Genomic DNA, 17003 nt, shown 5'->3' with positions numbered 1-17003 from the left:
ATATATTAATGAGAAAGTGGAGGTCGGATCATGTCTCAGCAAATGAAAGCTGGAGGGAGGTGCTTCAGGTTGTTATCCCATTAGGGTATAGCAATGAGATTCTGAGGGTTGTTCATGAAATTCCAATGGGGGGACATTTAGGAATTAGGAAAATGCAGGAAAAGGTACACAGGTTTTGTTTTGGCCAGGATTGCATATGGCTGTAGTCAAATTCTGTAGAACCTGTCATATATGTCAATTAACAGGAAAATCACAAACAGTGATTAAGCCGACGCTTTTAATCCCAATACCAGCACTTGGAGAACCTTTTACCAGGGTCATGATTGATTGTGTAGGACTTCTCCCTAAGAATAAAAGTGGAAATCAGTATTTATTAACAATAATGGATGTGTCTACTAGGTTAACTGAAGTGATCCCTTTAAGAAATATTACAACTAAGAAGATTGTGAGGAGTTAATTTTTTTTTACAAGATCTGGCTTACCTAAGGAAATACAATCAGATCAGAGGTCAAATTTCATGTCACAACTGTTTAAGGAAGCAATGAACAGTTTGGGGATAAAACAGTTTAAGTCAACAGCTTATCATCTGGAGTCACAAGGAGCTTTGGAAAGATGGCATCAAATTTTTAAAATTATAAGAGCATACTGTCAGAATTATGCACAGGGCTGGGATACAGGAATTCCATTTTTGTTATTTGCTATTAAAGATGCTCCTAATGAATCGACTGGTTTTAGCCCTTTTGAACTAGTTTATGGTCATGAGGTAAGGGGACCAATGAAATTGATTCATGAGAAATTGGTGGGTCAAAATTCAGAAACTACTCTCAAATTTCAGGGAAAGATTGAACAGAGCATGTGAATTGGCTAGGGAGCATTTAAAGATCTCACAGCAGGTGATGAAAGTGAAAGCAGATAAGGCAGCTAAAATTCACAGTTTTGTTTCTGGAGAGAAAGTACTAGTTTTGTTATCGGTACTAGAGGATTCCTTAAATTCAAGATTTAGTGGGCCTTACAGGATTGAAAAGAAATTGAGTGAAGTAAATTATTTACTAAATACTCCATACTATACTCCAGAAAGAAGAAAGAAGCAGAGGGTGTGTCATGTAAGTATGCTTAAAAGTACTTTGACAGGGAAGAGGAACAAAAAGAGGTATCAGTGATGGTGGATGATGAGAAAGAGGTAGAAGTGCAGGACTCTGAAATTGATTTTTCTCTAATCAAATTGGATAATGAGGGGGGTGCTTGAAAATTTAAATTAAATATTGAGTTACCTTCCAAGCAAGTGTCAAAGTGGTTTGGAAAAGCTATTGCAATCACAGAAACCTATTTGTGGAAATAAGTTGGGAAAGGCACATTTAGCTTTACACGATGTATGTATTGATATATCATCTTCAGTAAAGCAACAACCTTATAGATTAAATCCAGCAAAGTTATCACAAGTACAAAAAGAAATTGATTTCATGCTTCAAAATGATATCACTGAGTCTATTTGCAGTAACTGGAGCTTGCCTATTGTACTGGCACCAAAACTGGATGGAACACAAAGACTGTGTGTGGACTATCGAAAGGTGAACGTGGTGACAAAAGAGGAATCATATCCCATGCCACGGTTGGAGTGTTGCATTGAGAAAATGGGACAATTGAAATTTATCACAAAGATTGACTTGCTAAAAGGATATTGGCAGGTACCAATGTCGGAGAAGCAAAGGAGATATCAGTTTTTGTAACATCAAGTGGACTATATCAGTTTAAAGTCATGCCATTTGGTATGAAGAATGCACCTGCGACGTTTCAAAGACTGACAAACAAAGTAATTTCGGGTCTGAGCAATTGTGCTGTTTATATTGATGATCTAATTGGTTTCAGTCAGGCATGTGAGGATCAGTTACAGCATCTGGAAGAATTATCTACTTGACTACAAGAAGGTAATTTGGTGATGAACTTGGCTAAAAGTGAATTTACAAAAGCACAAGTTACATATCTAGGCCATACCATTGGACATGGTAAGGTGGCTCCGAGAGATGCGAAAGTCAAGGCTATCGTGGATTTCCCAGTGCCTACAACAAAACGAGGAGTTTTGAGATTTCTGGGCATGAGTGGGTTTTACCGGAAATTTGTACCAAATTTTAGCCAAGTGGTTGCTCCACTGACTGAACTATTAAAAAAGAACAAGAAGTTTCAATGGACACTAGAATATCAGAAGTCATTCGATGGTTTGAAAACTGTATTAACTATGACACCAGTTTTGGCAGTATCCAATTATGCCAAGCAACTGAAGTTGGCCATCGACGCAAGCGATTATAGACATTGGGGCTGTACTGTCACAAGATGATGACATTGAAATTGAAAAACCGAGAGAGTATTTTTCACGGAAGCTGAATGTACAACAGAGAAGATATTCAACGATCGAAAGAGATTTTGGTGTTAGCATTGCAGCATTTTGAAATTTATGTTGCAAACAATTCATCAGAAACAATTGTTTATACATACCATAATTCTTTGAAGTTTTTGGAAATTTTCGAGACAAAAGTGCAAGGCTTTTCAGATGGAGTCTATTATTACAACCATTTAATCTACATATCATACATATTGCTGGAAGAAAAAAATCTGTTCGCAGATGCATTATCAAGAGTTTGAAATTTAAAGGAAATTGGAACATTTAAAAAAAAACCTGGACACTGAACTGGAGTGATTTCTGTTGAAATCAAGGACTTGTGTGCATACAGTTATGTTAATACATGCATCTGGTAATGTAACAGTGTAATAAGTATAGGAGGTACTGTGAGATGGGTTATTAAAATGAAGCCATCTTATAGAATTATGACAGTTCATTTTCTGATAAGGAGGATGATGTCATGAAGCTATTAATGTATATAATATTTTGGAAAATATTTTTCTTTTAAAGTAGAGGTTTAGTCTGCGGTTGTGTCTTAATTGGATTAAAGACAGCTAGTCTGGGTGCTTTGATAGGTACTAGTTTTGATATGGAAGAGAGATAGCGTGCATTTGCGTTTTTTGAATAGAGCATTCAAGAAGTGGGGTGAAATCTTGATGCCTATTTAGCAGATACCAAGCCATATGTTTATATTACGAATAAAATTGGTACTATGAAAGGAGTTTCATTGTTAAAAGGTGGATTTCAAAGAGGCTGGTGAGACAATGAGAATTTGAATTCAAATCAGTGGTAGTAGATATAACTTCAGCAGTTTTTGGGTGTGCAGGGCAGAGGCAATGCGAGTTAAGAAGGCAGCTGCAAGCCTCCAACTGGCTCCACAGTGAAAAGAACCTCATTTTGAATTCGTAAGGTCAAAATGCTTTGTCTGGTGTTTGGTTAAGTCTATGGGTTGCTGTTGCCTTAATTAAGCTTAGTTTGGGAATTTGTTAGAAGTTATGATAGCAGTAATTTGTAGCCATATATATATATATATATATATATTTTAACCTGTATAAATTAATAAAATGTTTCAATTAGTTTAATGTAAAGCCTTGAGAACAGGTGGTCTGATTCCTGAATTTAAAGTCGCATCTCAACATAACACTTGAAATTATAGGTTATGACAGTTGTTTAGTTTCCCTCTGGGATTTTGAAATAACTCCGATTTACCAACTGCATCAGTCATAACACTCTCTTAAACCAATCTATCTTTCCCTCACTTTATTTCTCATGTACCTGGTTTGATTAAATTCACCTTATTTCCTTAGCTTTGTTCCTATTTCTTACTCAATCCTTAAATTTCATTTATTAAGGAGAAAGACTATTGGTCCAATCATTCACCAAAGTCCCACTGGCACTCATCAGGACACTTTGCAATTATACTGGTATGTTTATGAAGTGTCCTGATGAGTGCAAAATGAAAAGTTTCGACATGTCTCTTTTTTCAGGAATACATTTAAATGACTAGTGTCATCTTCTAAATAATGGTATCTAAATAAATTTTGAATTTAGACCGGCCTTAAACGGAATATGTAGCAGCTGCTAGTAACAGTCTATATAGAGTCTCCATATCTCAAACAATTTTCTGAAAGTGATCAAGTTCAGCATAATGAAAGGATTTAAAACTAAGAATTCTAGTGCTCAAATCATTGATCTGTTTAAGTATTTCACTACTGCAGATGGGGTAAGCAATTAACTGTGCTGCTTTTGAAATTTCTGATTTGTCATATGCTTGCTGCAGTGTATGCAAATTATTTTTCGGGAAATTTGAGTATAAAAACTCACAACGGGAATATTGATGGTGAAATGGCAAAATTTATGGCTTATGTTGCTGATATCTTTGTTTCAGAAAATACTGGGCTATTAATTTAGATGGATTCAGAAAATATTGGGCTATTAATTTAGATGGATTTAAAGTTTCAAGATCAGTTTATCTAGTAGCAATAAAGATGATGTACTGAATTTGCATTTGGTAGATCTGTCCTGTATTACAAATACTGCACCTTCTCCTAACAGAGGGGTTGACTCATGTCAGGCTTCTGCCAATATGCTCTGGAACCGACTATTCAGAGCTTCCATTACATGTTGTTAGGCTAAAAGGAAAATGTAAAATCAATGAATTTATACCGGCTATAAATGCTAGATTAGAATCAGAATCTGAAGACACCATGTGGCCAATATTTATATGGGTGAAAATGGGGGAAAGAAACAAGCTGAATTATAAAAGCAAAACTGTGTGCATGGCACTTGTGGCCGACTTCATCTTCCCAGATTGGCTTGTTCAGACATCAAAAGAAGTGTAGATGATCTCATCTGACCTCACCAAAGTTCAGAGGTTGCATTCCCATTATCTCTCGTAGATGGAAGGATGCCAATCACTGAATTTTAACAGCTATCAGACATTTGATCAAAGCTGGCTGGGAAATTTGACAAATTACCAAATTAGAAATGCCAAAATTATCTCGAATGTAACAACTCAGGCAAAAACTATGGAATCAATGTTTTGGAAAGTTTTCTTACAGTTATTTACTTCATTTTATTTGGAGTTTAAAATATGGTACTGGAACGCTGCTGCAATAAAGCTTACTACAGAGATAATTACCTCCCGTGGCGTTCTCATTCTACCTGCTGCAGCATCATAGTTCAGCATATCTGTTGGATCAATCCACTCATCATCATCGTCACCTTGCAGCCCATTCGCTACCAGGAGCGCTTCAAATATCAACCAAGGTATGAGCATAATTCAAATCTAAGGCATAGAATAAACACGGCAAAATTATTAAAAGTACATCCGTGAATGTTGCAGCTTGTCTTAACAAATATGCAACATAGAATATGAATAATAAATAAATGCAAAACTGGCTGTTCCTTTTCCCAGCTTTGCATCAACCACTGTGCTTCATTGGCAATGAAGTATTTGGGGCATCTTGAGCTCATTCAAGATGCTAAAGTTCTTTATTTTATTGGTGACAGAGGAAGAAACTTCTCAATGTGATTTTCTCAGCTTCAACTGTTACTTTGCGATCTGTTGGCATTTTTTTTTTTGCCCCACTGTCTAGCCTATGGCAAGTCACATTCCAGCTATTAAGCTGCAAAATAAAATCAACTTCAAAAGCAAAAAACTGTAGATGCTAAAAATAAATAGTGCTGCAATTACTTAGCAGGTTAATCAGCAAGTGGAGAGAACAGATGAGTTAATGGCCCAGGATCTTTTGGCAAAATAACACCGCCTCTTATCTCACTCGCCATCATGCACGTGCAAATACTACAGCAATGTCAGGCGAGAGCAGATACACAGAAATCCAAAAGTTGCTGTACATGATGCACCACTCTTCCATTAGCTTCTAAGTGGCTGGTATTGCTGTTTGGCTCACAATTGAAATGCACTGAATGGTCTAAAGTTGCTGTATTTGCACAATAGTTATGTATTAAACTTGATGCAGAAAGTTAAGTAAAATCAGTTCAAGCACACTATTAGCCATGTGATAAACATTGAATTGCTCACAGTCAACCTCTCTGGCACTGAAAAATAACTATTGCAAGTGTGGAATCCCACTCCTTCAGATTTTAACTTCTTTTCCCCAAATTATCCGACATAATTTTATTTAACTTTTTTTGTCTCTTTGTTCTCCTGCTTAATCCAATCTTTCTCTCTCTTTATTTCTCCTTCTTTACCTCAAATTTACATTTCCTTCTCAGTCCATGCAGTTAATTTCTGATTAGCCAATCCAACTAGGTTTCCCTGTTCACTCAGGTCCCAGATGTCCTGTTTCCCTCACTACAGATTTATTGGTTCAAAATTTCAGCAACTTGCCACATAAACAATCAGAGATTAAGCCAGCATTGGCATGTCTATTTAATGACGTATGTTCATTATCCTGCTACAGTAAATTCTAGGTCACGTTTCTGTTCTGGGCAATTCATCAAAACTCAACAACACCCAAATGATGGGTGCCTTAAAACATTCACCTAACATTGATGAGTTTCCCCGCACATTTTGATTGTGACTGTCCCACTGACTAACTCATCTACGTAATACTTTTAAGTATTTCAAATTATTTTCAGGGCAACGTACATACCTTAAAGTATACAAGGCAATCAACTTGGTAAAAAGATAGAGAATATTTTCCACCACTAGAACTGATTTTAGCAGCAAGTACTAAGTAGGGAAGATGACAAGTTGGGGCCGCTTTGCAGTACTTTACACTCAAAATGTAGCCCAGTTCATTTGAAATACAGAATTCAATTAAACTTCTCAGAACGATAACATTTCCAACAAACTTCTCATCAAAAGTTGAAATGAAACAAAAATTGTATGTTAGAAACCACATTCCAACACAAATAAAATTATTGTAAATAGTCTAGGAATTGCTGTGCAACAAGGAAACTAAGCAGTATTATTGCAACCAATCCTGTATTTTCCAGTCTCCTCACGTAGGCCAGAGCACTGTAAACAACAGCAGCACATTTTTCGTTTTGCAGAACTCAAAAGCTCACTTAAAAACAAAATTCCACATTGGTAGCACTCACAGCAAATGTTATGCAATTAGTATAAGATTTAATAAATGGCAATCCTTTTTTATTCAGTCTAAGAATTTAACATCCACCTAATGAACTTTCAAAACTCATCACCTGCACAGTAAAATTTCTCAGAACCACGACAAGATCCCAGGGGTTACATTTGGTAGCTTTCTGGGCTGAATGACTTGGGTATCCATTTTGGGAGTAAAGTACTGTCTTCTTCCCTCCTTGGTATGTGCAACCACGGGCAGTAGGGTGGGTATCATCGGTGACAGCTTTACCAGGAAGGCTTCATCACCAAAGATCAATCCAGATCCTTGCTGTGATGTGGCAAAGACATCTTGCAAGTTTGAGTGCCAATGGCATTATATGAGTAGCTTCCCAATCATCTGCATTCTTGGTCCGTAGTTGAGCGTCTTAAAAGGGTCACCACATTTAGCAAATGGTACCCTTTCATCTTTGCTGTATGTCACAGGTGCATCACTGGGTGCCTACGACGGCATGAGTTCTGTTGACAGCCCGATACATTTTAGAAAAGCCAGCAAGCCTGTGGGGTGCCATAGAACTCTCCCTTTGCCACATCACACTTGTAAAGTATAGTATCCACGACCTGCTGAAAGCAAACCCTAACAATGCTCTGCGGTGCCTGACTAAAATGACCCAAATTGAGGACTGTGGTTATCTTCATAGCCACTGACGAGGCTCTGTGAGCGCCAGAACATGGCTGAAGGTCCTTGTGAACATCTCAGAGATAGCCAGTTATCTCCTTATTAAAGTATAGCTTCCTCACACAGCCTCTCTTTGTCTCTCCAGGATGAGTAATTGTTCGTGCTCTTGAGCCTCTGTGACTGACTGCTCATTGTTGTTCTCTGCACTGACCTTTCATGCTGTACAGAAAATAATCATCACGATGTCTGGAGGACTAGTTTTCTCCAGTTTGTGTCTTTTAGGCCTCTAAGCACTTGTAGCCTGTTGACGTCAAATAAACTTGAAAAAATCTGACACTCTGGGTCTTACATTCTACAAACATTTTCACAGCTAAAATAAAAGGTCCCTTTGTCCGAATCCAGCTTTAATTGAATATGCACAGGCCATAAAAGGCACCAAGAAAAGCTACCTGTGTCACTTCAGACAGTCCTAACTTTTTGTGCCAAGATGAATTAATATCTACTGCGCAAATACGTTGTTCAATTGAATTCAATGGTGAGGCAGAGAGTGAAATGCCATTTTCAAGAAGCTAACAGCAGAGCAATGTAATGGAGGCTGCAACTTTTGGATACTAGTATTTAACTGCACAGCCACCCCAACCATGAAGCTGCTGCGGAAAGAAAATTACCCTACCACAGAGGTTTAACTTAATTAAAGCATGCATTAAAAACTATTCTACTGCATCAAAATATTCAGTCCCACCATGAGTGTACATTTTCATCCATACATCAAACTCCTGTTAAAAGTTTGTATACAGAAGGGCACAGGTGAGTTCAGGAACTGACTTGTCCTGCATCTGAGGGGCTGTAGCCTTTTCCCTGAATGCAACCAGCAGTAATATGGATTCAGGGGGCGATTCTCATTGCTTATGACACTCTCTCTACTTTCGCCAAAATTCTCCGAGATCAAATTTCATCACGAAAGGTCTGCTCATCAAATAACTTTCCTGTCCGGCTCAATAATCTCTGTACCCTTAAAGGGTTTACTTTCCTAAGACAACAGCACCAGAAGAGACATCCAAGAAGGATTGCACTCTCAACTACAACCTTATGAAAGAGTTTCATGATTGTGGGGTCTACTTGAAAGGATTTTGATTTCTTGAGGTAGTAAAATTGTGTATGTCCCTTGGCCACCTGATCTGTATACTGTTCCCTCCAATTCAACTTTGGTACCTGGATACTTGTAGTTAGTAACTATTTGAATGTTCAGATCACAAATCTTCATGGAAACAATATTAACTGGCTTTTTCCTAAAGTCTATAACTAGTCCTTTCGTCTTATTTTCATTAGAGAATTGCTATCGCACCATTTTACAAATTTTTCTACAGAATTCCTACGGTTGCCTTATTATCCCTTACAAGGGCCACAAACACCGACCGTATCATCAGCATATTCCAGGATTGTTATGTTGACAATCATCCGTACAGCAGATGAAAAGTAAAAGGTGACAGTACACAGTGCTGAGGAGATCCAGTATTTGGTAACATGGGCTTCGAGTAGATCCCAGAGGCTAACAACACTCATTGGGTCCTGCTGTGACGGAATGACCGATGCAAAATAGGATTGTATTAACATCAAGGATTTTCCGTTTTTCAATAAACTAGAATGGTTGCATGGTATTAAAAGCTGAAGAGAAATCAACAAAGTAGCTCAAGCATAGCTGCCTAAGCTATGTGCTGTTGGATCAAATGGACCAAGGTCAGGGCAGCGTCGTCCACTGACTTATGAGGTTGATAGGCACACTGTAACTGATCAATATGTGGAACAAGATCCAAAAGGCACTTTGACACAATGTGCTTGAAACACTTTGTGACTATTAATCTAAGAGCAACTGGTTGGTAATCATTCAACTCAGCAGGCTGTGACTCCTTAGCAACCAGAATGATGATGGCTGACTTCCTACAACAAAGCACAGTATGAGTGTCAAACAATTTCTGGAAAATCAGATAGAAAGGAACTGCCAACTCATGAGCACATTCCTTAAGAATTTTCCACTGATCTGATCTGGGCTGCATGGTTTCTGTAGATTCATTGGAGATCAAGAAGGAACCATGTCTACATGGACATCAGACACAAAATCCTCCAGATAAAAGGGGATAAATGTGCCCAACATCACCCTCATCCTGATGACCATCTTTGTGTGTGACTGCATCAAGCTGCGCAGATCCTCAGTACACAAACACCAAAAGTCCTATGCTATCGATGTTTCAATCCATTGCCACATTTTGAGGGACGAATCTGGCCATGTTGTTAATGAACAGTCTGTTCAGTTGCCAACTTGCCAAAGAACACACTGTTCAGTTGGACTGTGTCATACCACTTGCCCCTCCTGGAAAAGTTGTGTCGAAAAACACCTCTGATCACAAATTGATCCGGCAGCTGTCTGCACATTAAGATCCTTGAGCTTTTGCAGAGAAAGATAGTGAATCTTGTTGAGCGGGTCACGAACTTCCAAACAATATAGCTTGGTGAGTGGTGAGAAGGATCATCAGATCCTTCATGCACATCCAACCTCAGTGCTGTCGCAGGCTGCAGTGGGAAAGAGGCCTTTGTCCATCTCCTTAATGTCTGGAAAGAGCTGCAGTGTTTTTTGTTCATCCCAAGCAGCTCCCAAATGGATGTCTCTGTGCTTCATGGTGTGCGTCCCTGGGAACAATCCAAGACAAACATCAACTGCCATCAACTCAGTTAAAGGTACTCTTTAGACTGCCTGAAGCTTTTTGGGCTTCCTGTGTGAGGAGTTGTCCAACCAACTGTTGCAGATGGCACATTCCAAGGTCAAAATGAAGTATGAGGCAGCCACCATAAAGGATCAATAGAGAATGGTCACAGCTTAGACACTTCCTGCCACAGTTCTCTGAGACTGGAACCAATGTAAAACTCAAGTTGTAAGCATTAGGAAATGTTTAATACAATGCAAATGTAAATGCAATCTGCACTGCACCGCATAAGACTTAGGAGCAGATGCAGGCCATTCGACCCATCGAGTCTGCTCCGCCATTCAATGAGATCATAACTGATCTGATAAGCATCAATTCCACTTTCCTGCCTTTTCTCCATAACCCTTGATTCCTTTACTAATTAAAAAATCTAGAGTGCCATTACAGCAATTAACAAAATTTATTATGTTACAATAAGTGAACTGGCACATTTGAATAGCATTGTTATGTACATATACAAATTTTATGACTAAATCATACTTTTGGAAAAAGAATACACATAATAAGTAGTACCATTACTTTGATCTTCACCTTGACAGCAAAATCTGGGCCATTAGTAACTAAGCTCAGGGAGCAGGTCCTGACAGAGGGTCCAGGCATCACGCACACACACACTCTCCACTCCCCTCCCGCTGGCGCCCAAACACAACCTCCCGTGGGCACACTGCACCCTCGCTCAACACCCCCCACCCAGCCCCCTGGCAACCCACGGGCTCACCGCTCCTCTCCCCTCCCTCCCTCGGCAAGCCACGGGCTCACCCCCCGACTCCCTCCCTTGGCAACCCATGGGCTCACGCCCCCCCCCTCCCTTGGCAACCAACGGGCTCACCACCCCCCCCTCCCTTGGCAACCAACGGGCTCACCACCCCCCCCCTCCCTTGGCAACCAACGGGCTCACCACCCCCCCCCCTCCCTTGGCAACCAACGGGCTCACCACCCCCCCCCCCTCCCTTGGCAACCAACGGGCTCACCACCCCCCCCCCCTCCCTTGGCAACCAACGGGCTCACCACCCCCCCCCCTCCCTTGGCAACCAACGGGCTCACCACCCCCCCCCCTCCCTTGGCAACCAACGGGCTCACCACCCCCCCCCTCCCTTGGCAACCAACGGGCTCACCACCCCCCCCTCCCTTGGCAACCAACGGGCTCACCACCCCCCCCTCCCTTGGCAACCAACGGGCTCACCCCACCCCTCCTTTGGCAACCCAAGGGCTCACCCCCACCCCCACCCCCGCCCTCCCCCCTCCCTCCCTCCCTCGGCAACCCAGGGACCCACCGCCCCACCCCCCTTCTCTCCCCGGGCCTGTCGACCCTTTCCAGCAGCCGCTACTCTTTCTTGCCGGGACTCTGGTTCGCAAAAACAAGCAGCTCGGTCACATCGGCCCAACAAATGTTTAAATCGTCCACAGAAAAGGTGCGCAAAAAGCGACACCTCAGCACAAATGCCGAGAAACACCGATACCTTACCTTGCCTGAGTCCAGGCTCCAGCTCGACCCCGATCCCGATCCCGACCCCGGTAAGGAATATAAACCGCCGCGATTGCATCACTTCCGGCAGCAGGTGCATGCTGGGAGTTGTAGTCCCGCAGTCCGACCATCTTTTGTAAAAATAAAAACAAAAAAACTGCGGATGCTGGAAATCCAAAACAAAAACAGAATTACCTGGAAAAACTCAGCAGGTCTGGCAGCATCTGCGGGGAGGGACACAGTTAACGTTTCGAGTCCGCATGACTCTTCAACAGAACTAAGTAAAAATATAAAAGAGGCTGTCCGCAAGAATGACCCAAACCTCCCTGTCGCTTGCCATTTCAACACTCCACCCTGCTCTCTTGCCCACATGTCTGTCCTTGGCTTGCTGCATTGTTCCAGTGAAGCCCAACGCAAACTGGAGGAACAACACCTCATCTTCCGACTAGGGACTTTACAGCCTTCTGGGCTGAATATTGAATTCAACAACTTTAGGTCGTGAGCTCCCTCCCCCATCCCCACCCCCTTTCTGTTTCCCCCTTCCCCTTTTTTATCCAATAAATTATAAAGATTTTCCTTTTCCCACCTATTTCCATTATATAAAAAAAAAACCACTAGAGCTATACCTTGAGTGCCCTACCATCCATTCTTAATTAGCACATTCGTTTAGATAACATCACCAACTTTAACACCTATGTGTTCTATTGTACTATTGTCGTTGACATCTTTTGATGATCTGCTTCTATCACTGCTTGTTTGTCCCTACAATCACACCCCCCCCCCCACCTCTCTCTCTCTATCTCTCCGCCCCCCACACACACACCTTAAACCAGCTTATATTTCAACTCTTTCTTGGACTCAAACGCAAGTTCTGTCGAAGGGTCATGAGGACTCGAAACGTCAACTCTTTTCTTCTCCGCCGATGCTGCCAGACCTGCTGAGTTTTTCCAGGTAATTCTGTTTTTGTTTTGGATTTCCAGCATCCGCAGTTTTTTTGTTTTTACAAAAACAAAAATACCTGGAAAAACTCAGCAGGTCTGGCAGCATCTGCGGGGAGGGACACAGTTAACGTTTCGAGTCCGCATGACTCTTCAACAGAACTAAGTAAAAATATAAAAGAGGTGAAATATAAGCTGGTTTAAGGGGGGTGGGACAGGTAGAGCTGGATAGAGGGCCAGTGATAGGTGGAGATGACCAAAAGATGTCACAGGCAAAAGGACAAAGAGGTGTTGAAGGTGGTGATATTATCTAAGGAATGTGCTAGTTAAGGGTAGAAAGCAGGACTAACAAGGTACAGATAGCCCTAGTGGGAGTGGGGTGGGGTGAAGGGATCAAAATAGGCTAAAAGATAGAGATAAAACAATGGATGGAAATACATTTAAAAATAATAGAAATAGGTGGGAAATGAAAAATCTGTATAAATTATTGGAAAAAAAGGGGGATCGGAAAGGGGGTGGGGATGGAGGAGAGAGTTCATGATCTAAAGTTGTTGAACTCAATATTCAGTCCGGAAGGCTGTAAGGTGCCTAGTCAGAAGATGAGGTGTTGTTCCTCCAGTTTGTGTTGAGCTTCACTGGAACATTGCAGCAGGCCAAGGTCGGACATGTGGGCATGAGAGCAGGGTGGTGTGTTGAAATGGCAAGCGACAGGGAGGTCTGGGTAATGCTTGCGGACAGACTGAAGGTGTTCCGCAAATCGGTCACCCAGTCTGCGTTTGTTCAAAATACTTTTGAGCAAAAGTGGGTAATCCTACTGAGGTTCAATTCTACACTTTCTAGCTTGTGTATTAGCGACCTAAAATACGGTTGTGTTGATAACTTGCACTTACATTGTAGCATCAACATCTCAGACAGGTCCTGGATAAGGCCCCTCCCAACTGTGGCTAAAGAGAAATCACCCAGTTAGGATATGTGTGACCAGCAACTTAGTGAAGAGATGGGGTGTTCAGGGATATTTAGAAGTGGTGAAGTTCACAAGGCAGAAGTTTTGTCAATAACTATTTAAATAGGTGTAGCTGTGCAGTTTTCCTCTCAAAAGAAAAAATGTACTACTTCAGAGTTAAAAAAACCCCCCCACAGAAACTGAAACCTAACCAAAACAGAATCACAAACATGGACTATAAAAAATCAAATCATCTTTCAATCGAAGTGGACCCTGACGCTGTGTTCCAGATTTGATATCGGTGATTTGCATTTGCCTTACAACACCCGAAAGCCTTGGTATTGTTACTTGCTTTGGAGATAGTGGATAATTCAAAGGACTATTAGGCACCTGTGGCTCAGAAATGACCTTCAGCTCAGGAATTTTACTTAGAGGTAGCTTATAAACATAAATCAACTGATTTATGCACTGCAATAAAATCAATCTCCATTTGCACCCTGTTTCTAGGCCCCACCACACTTGTGCATCTTCCAGCAATCCCAAGTGCACTGGCCAGTTTTGTCTGCATTATAGCAGCAATGGCTGTCATAGAAGCTTCATGCCCACAAGCAGATGAATGTCTTCCTCTATTAAACAGAGACCGTGGAAGTTTTCCCATTATCAGAAGTAATGTCTTGCTCCACACACCATAAGTCAGGGTTTCTGCATCTTCACTCGAGTATTGCACCAACCTAATAAGAAACTCTGACTCGACTCCTTGCATTTTGTGAAGTCTTTGAACAGTCTTGAATTGTAGGGAGGCCGGCGATGATGGCATTTGTTTAAATCCATGTCTTGAAATATACTGCAAATTTTGTTAGGAGGATGACTGGTATCTCAAATCTTGCGAACAGCTCTCATTTTCTCAAAGCTCTGTCGACATCCTGGATAGGGGTTGTCGCACACTCTGCAGTTACAACCTTCAATACAGATATGCGCTGGATGAGCTATTGACATTAATTCCTTCCACAAGTTAGCTGATACCACTGGAACATCCATATCCACACAGGAGTTAAAGGTATACAACATTCAGAAAGGGATAAAGGAATAGAGTAGATTACAGGAAGGTGGGACAAAACCACAGCAAGATTTAAAGGCAAGGATAACATTTTGAATTTAATTTGTTGGGTAAACCAGTGTGTCAACAAGGATAGGAGGATGGCAGATGGAAGGTAACCAACATCAGCATTAGTGTGGTTGAGTTTAGACAAATAAAGGACATAAAAAAAAAGTTTCCATTGGTAAAGATGGGGAAATGTTAGATTGCAAGTCTCAAGATGGAGCTCAACCCATGATTCAGCCTGAGGTGGCATTATGGACTAGTAATCCAGAGACCCAGCATAATGCTTTGGAGATCCGGGTTTGAATCCCACCACACCAGATGGTGGAATTTGAATTCAATAAAAATCTAACGAATATAAAATCATTGTCGATTGTTGTAAAAGCCCATCTGGCCTACATGTGGAAATGTGGTTGACTCTGAAATGGCTCCACAAATAACCCCATCTTCAATGATGGCAGGAGCCCAGAGCATCAGTGAAAAAGATAAGGCTGAAGCATTTGCAACAATCTTCAGCCAGAAGTGCCGAGTGGATGATCCATCCTGGCCTCCTCTGGAGGCCCCTAGAATCAGAGATGCCAGTCTTCAGTCGATTTGATTTATTCCACGATATCAAGAAATGGCCGAAAGCACAGGATAGTGCAAAGGCTATGGGCCCTGACAATATTCTGGCAATAGAACTGAAGATTTCAGAACTTGCCATGCCCCTAGCCAAGCTGTTCCAGTACAGATGCAACACTGGCATCAAACTGGCAATGTGGAAAATTGCCCAGGTATACACGAAAAGCATGACAAATCCAACCCAGCCAATTACCACCCCATCAGTCTACTCTCGGTTATCTGTAAAGAAATGAAAAGGGTCATCAACAATGCTATCAAGCAGCACTTGCTTAGCAATACCTGCTCATTGGTGCCTAGTTTGGATTCCACCAGCGCCACTCAGCTCCTGACCTCATTACAGCCTTGGTTCAAACATGGACAAAACAGATGAACACCTGAGGTGAGGCGAGAGTGACTGTCCTTGACATCAAGGCTGCATTTGACAGAGTGTAGCGTCAAGGAGCCCTAACAAAACTGCAGTCAATGGGAATCAGGTGGAAAACTCTCTACAGGTTGGAGTCATACCTAGCACAAAGGAAGGTGGTTGTGGTTATTGGAGGTCAGACATCTCAGCTCCAAGACATCACTGCAGGAGTTCCTTAGGGTAGTGTCCTTGGCCCAACCTTCTTCAGTTGTTTCATCAGTGACTTTCCTGCCATGATGAGGTCAGAAGTCAGGATGTTCACTGATGATTGCACAATGCTCAGCACCATTTGTGACTCCTCAGATACTAAAGCAGTCCATGACCAAATGCAGCAAGACCTGGACAGTATCCAAGCTTGGGCTGACAGGTGGCAAGTAACATTTGTGCCACACAAGCGCCAGGCAATGACCATCTCCAAGAGAGAATCTAACCATCGCCCCTTGACGTTCAATAGCATTACCATCACTGAATTCCCCACTTTCAACATCCTGGGGGGGTTACCATTGACCAGAGCCTGAACTGGACTAGCCGTATAAATTCTGTGGCTACAAGAGCAGGTCAGAGGCTAGGTCAAGTAACTCACCTCCTGACTCCCCAAAGCCTGTCCACCATGTGCAAGGCACAAGTCAGGAGTATGATAGAATACTCCCCACTTGCCTGGATGAATGCAGCTCAACACAACACTAAAGAAGCTTGACACAATCCAGGACAAAGCAGCCCGCTTGATTGGCACCACATCCACAAACATTAACTCCTTCCACCACCAACGCACAGTAGCAGCAGCAGTGTGTACCATCTACAAGATGCCCTGCAGGAATTCACCAAAACTCCTTAGACGGCACCTTCCAAACCCACGACCACTACCATCTAGAAGGACAAGGGCAGCAGATGGGTGGGAACACCACCACCTGGAAGTTCCCCTCCAAGTCACTCCCCATCCTGACTTGGAAATATATCACTTCCTTTACTGTCGTTGGGTCAAAATCCTGGATCTCCCTTCCTAAGAGCACTGTGGGTGTATCTGAACTGCTGCAGTCCAAGTGGTGTAAGAAGGCAGCTCACCACTTCTCAAGGGACACTAGGGTTGGGCAATAAATGCTGGCCCAGCCAGCGAAGCCCATATCCTGTGAATGAATTAAAAAAAAAATATAG

The 17003-nt window shown here is 41.8% G+C and overlaps 1 protein-coding gene across 4 annotated transcripts in view; it reads right to left on the bottom strand.

Annotated features, from left to right (window-relative positions):
* The window catches only part of clcc1 (chloride channel CLIC-like 1), a 38006-nt gene extending 26087 nt beyond the window's left edge, over positions 1–11919 (bottom strand). For all 4 annotated transcript variants that reach the window (XR_005945488.1, XM_041208126.1, XM_041208128.1 and 1 more), the window contains exons 1-2: positions 11848–11919; positions 5037–5183 (exon numbers count right to left, since the gene is read on the bottom strand). Coding sequence is in view for 3 of the 4 variants with exons in the window: in XM_041208126.1 (XP_041064060.1) it covers positions 5037–5174 (138 nt within the window). In the remaining variant the exon portion in view is untranslated. The remainder of the gene's footprint in view (positions 1–5036; positions 5184–11847) is intronic.
* Positions 11920–17003: the final 5084 nt, after the last annotated feature.

The sequence above is a fragment of the Carcharodon carcharias genome, chromosome 16 (genome assembly GCF_017639515.1).
Source record: "Carcharodon carcharias isolate sCarCar2 chromosome 16, sCarCar2.pri, whole genome shotgun sequence".
Lineage (NCBI taxonomy): Eukaryota > Metazoa > Chordata > Chondrichthyes > Lamniformes > Lamnidae > Carcharodon > Carcharodon carcharias.
This window is presented reverse-complemented; position numbering and strand designations above follow the sequence as displayed.